Raw genomic sequence first — 2,746 nt, 5'->3', positions numbered from 1 at the left:
ATCCATGCATCATGTGATCGCCTGCTGCGCCAGCTTTTAAAGTCAAAAAAAATTCAGCCTTACCAGTTATTCAAACTCTGCCAGGCGCTACAGCGTGACCGACAGAGGAAGTTTGACGCTGATGCAGAAGATAATTATGAGCGTCAGCCTAGGTGTAAGTTACTCGACATCAACCACTAATCATATAAAAGAATGAAGGTCTGATTTCTCAATCTAGCTGCAAACGGTGGTTTAAATACACAGATAATAATCAGCAATCTAGCCGGAAACAGCAACTAGAAGAGATATAACTTTTGAACGGTGGCAATAGCAGAAAATTTCTGCATAAACCTCGGTGATCGGAGGTCGTCAATCCAATATCCTAAATAGGCAGGTCGTACGGTCGACAGGTTCATAGCCTCAAGGGGACAACTAGTAACAGAAACCAACACAGTAGCTTGTCTATTTTCTCGCATCTGATGATTTTCGAATTCGTGAAGGAGGTCCGCTTTAGATAGTATTAGATAACCATAATGATACCTTCCAGACCTTAGTTGGCCAGTACTTGCATTAGAATAGCAGTGATAAAATATTCGAAATTGTGCGCGGTCTATGCTAAGATAATTGTCAACTTCATAAGTATTAAAAACATAATAACGGCGAGTCAGAAATACTGCTATACTTGATGTTAAAACCAGTATCATGCTGTTGAAAAAGTAGTTCAGGGGAAGAAGGGCAGAACAAGGTTGTATTAGCTATATATATATAGCCTATGAAGGAGCGGATACCAAGGGTTCTCTTGTCCGGGTACTGTGCCCGGGATAAGCTCTCTTTGATAGATTATTAATTCTTCTTCTCTTCGCTAATAATTAATTAATACAATAAGGGGTTAAGTTCTTAGGAATTAGAGTAGTATATAGCCAAGCTACTAGAGATTATATAGTCTTATACTTCTATATTACCCATGATATTTCTATATTAATCAAAAACCAAGGGAGAATATAATATCTTTAGTATAGTATATAATAAAGAATCTCGAAGAATAGCTTATTTAAAGCTCTGAACTACTAATCTACAGCATAGTATATATATTATTATATACTAAAATTACAAGAAAAACAGCATAATTTATATATTCTCATGACCTTGGCAGGTTTATATTATTTATACTAGTAAGGGTAACCGCGGTCACCGCGGTTATACCCTAGCTATAATTATAACCTTACCGCAGAGTAAGGTTATTAAAATCTTATAACTATTACCTTACCGCGTGGTTATAGTAATAGCTAACCATGGTTAACCATGGTTATACCATAGCCTAATCTCTACAAGACCTGGTAAAAAGAACTATTTTTCTGCTATATAAAAGACTTACTTCCCACGCAGTGGTAGTACTATAATAGATTATCTAGATTATACTTGTACTTAATTACAAGTATTCAGGGGTAGTTTAACCCCCAGAAAGACTACTGCCAGTCTAGCTCCCAAGAACTTGCTTTTGGTTAACTGTTAGTTACTACGAACATAGATATTGGCAAGCGCACGCCTGGGAGGAGAGTTAGCCATACCTCATTATAATACGCGCCTGAATCCGGGGCTAGTTAGCGCAGGGCATATCTAGTACTATTCGTTATATCTCCGATAGCACTTCTGGCAGCGGAATCAGGCAGCGTGTTGTCCTATTTGTTACTGGTTATAAGATAGACAATGGTATTGCGCCAGGCCAGGTTCAGACTACTATCAACTGGTTTGTAACTAATTATCGTGGTTCTGGAAATAGAGAGATTAGAGACTCTATACTATTTTGAAAGTCTCTTAGTGCTAGTACTCTATAGATAGTTACTATTAAGTTACTTGGCTTACTTTAGATACATGCTCTTGTGGTCTAATAATCTCAAGAATCCTCGCAAGCATCGCTATGTCCTGGATTATATCCCGGGGAATAAGACGCGATAAGCGTGACCTATGGTTAATACTAGTATCTTTAGTTAATAGTATAATCTTCATAAGATTATACCAAGTTAGTACCTAGGAGGAGAAGGATAAAGACTCCATGCTTTAATTATAATATTAAAGACACGCCGTGAGTGGACAGATTAGATGCTTAATCAAGCTAGTATTAGTTATATTAAGCTGGAACATGGTATACTGGAAGCTAAAGGGCAGCCTGCTAATTATATAGTAACCTATAACCCCTGTATCTTTAAGCTTTGCCATGTCAATATACATGTCTGTTATAATTTTCCACTATATCTTGGCCGATGTCCCATTCCGAGCGGTTAAAGTGACAGTAGCCGTTAACATCGTGGGCATAGGGTAGACTTTAATAACAAGACTCAGAATAATACTAAAAGTATTACTACCTCCGCCGCGAACTGCCCAGAAGAGGTCTGTGTTTTAGTATTTATTAGCTATCACGAGGTTACCTTCAGGAGTAATAACACTGGCCTCGAGGATATTATTAGCGCCCATGCTATATATACCGGTCAAGATACCGTGCCTGCCTCTAGTAGCCTAGTCGATAACACCAATATCTTGGGTACTGTTAGTTTATATAGTTCCCTAAAGGATCAGGTTTACCGTGTCCTTACTATATTTATTCTGCTGATAGCTATCAAGTTATAGTATAATAAATACTCGAATAGCTTACTATCTTGGGTCCTAGTACTAATAGTAGTTGCCCTGTGACTTCTGGCCTTCTTGCACTATGATAGTATAAAGGACTAATAGAGTTCAAAGTACTTTATATAGTATATCTAGATCCTGG

General features: G+C 37.7%; 2 protein-coding genes across 2 annotated transcripts; both read right to left on the bottom strand.

The window, feature by feature from the left end:
- Window positions 1-8: 8 nt before the first annotated feature.
- On the bottom strand, window positions 9-574 carry BDV17DRAFT_278423 (uncharacterized protein). The gene is made up of 2 exons (XM_073759531.1): window positions 218-574; window positions 9-154 (listed from the first exon to the last, which is right to left on the bottom strand). The coding sequence occupies exon 1, from the start codon at window positions 453-455 to the stop codon at window positions 276-278; it is 180 nt and encodes a 59-aa protein (XP_073609788.1). The 5' UTR covers window positions 456-574; the 3' UTR covers window positions 9-154; window positions 218-275.
- A 1,652-nt stretch (window positions 575-2,226) lies between these two features.
- BDV17DRAFT_296820 (uncharacterized protein) lies at window positions 2,227-2,451 on the bottom strand (the record flags this gene model as incomplete). The annotated part of the gene is made up of 2 exons (XM_073763383.1): window positions 2,227-2,369; window positions 2,406-2,451. 2 exons carry the CDS (start codon window positions 2,449-2,451, stop codon window positions 2,227-2,229), a joined length of 189 nt encoding a protein of 62 aa, XP_073609787.1.
- Between the last annotated feature and the right edge of the window lie 295 nt (window positions 2,452-2,746).

Source organism: Aspergillus undulatus (genome assembly GCF_047715775.1).
Source record: "Aspergillus undulatus strain CBS 261.88 unplaced genomic scaffold BDV17scaffold_143, whole genome shotgun sequence".
NCBI lineage: Eukaryota > Fungi > Ascomycota > Eurotiomycetes > Eurotiales > Aspergillaceae > Aspergillus > Aspergillus undulatus.
This window is presented reverse-complemented; position numbering and strand designations above follow the sequence as displayed.

Excerpts from the sequence above, each read along its gene's own strand:
- BDV17DRAFT_278423 (XM_073759531.1), bottom strand. The coding sequence starts at position 455 with ATGCGAGAAAATAGACAAGCTACTGTGTTGGTTTCTGTTACTAGTTGT.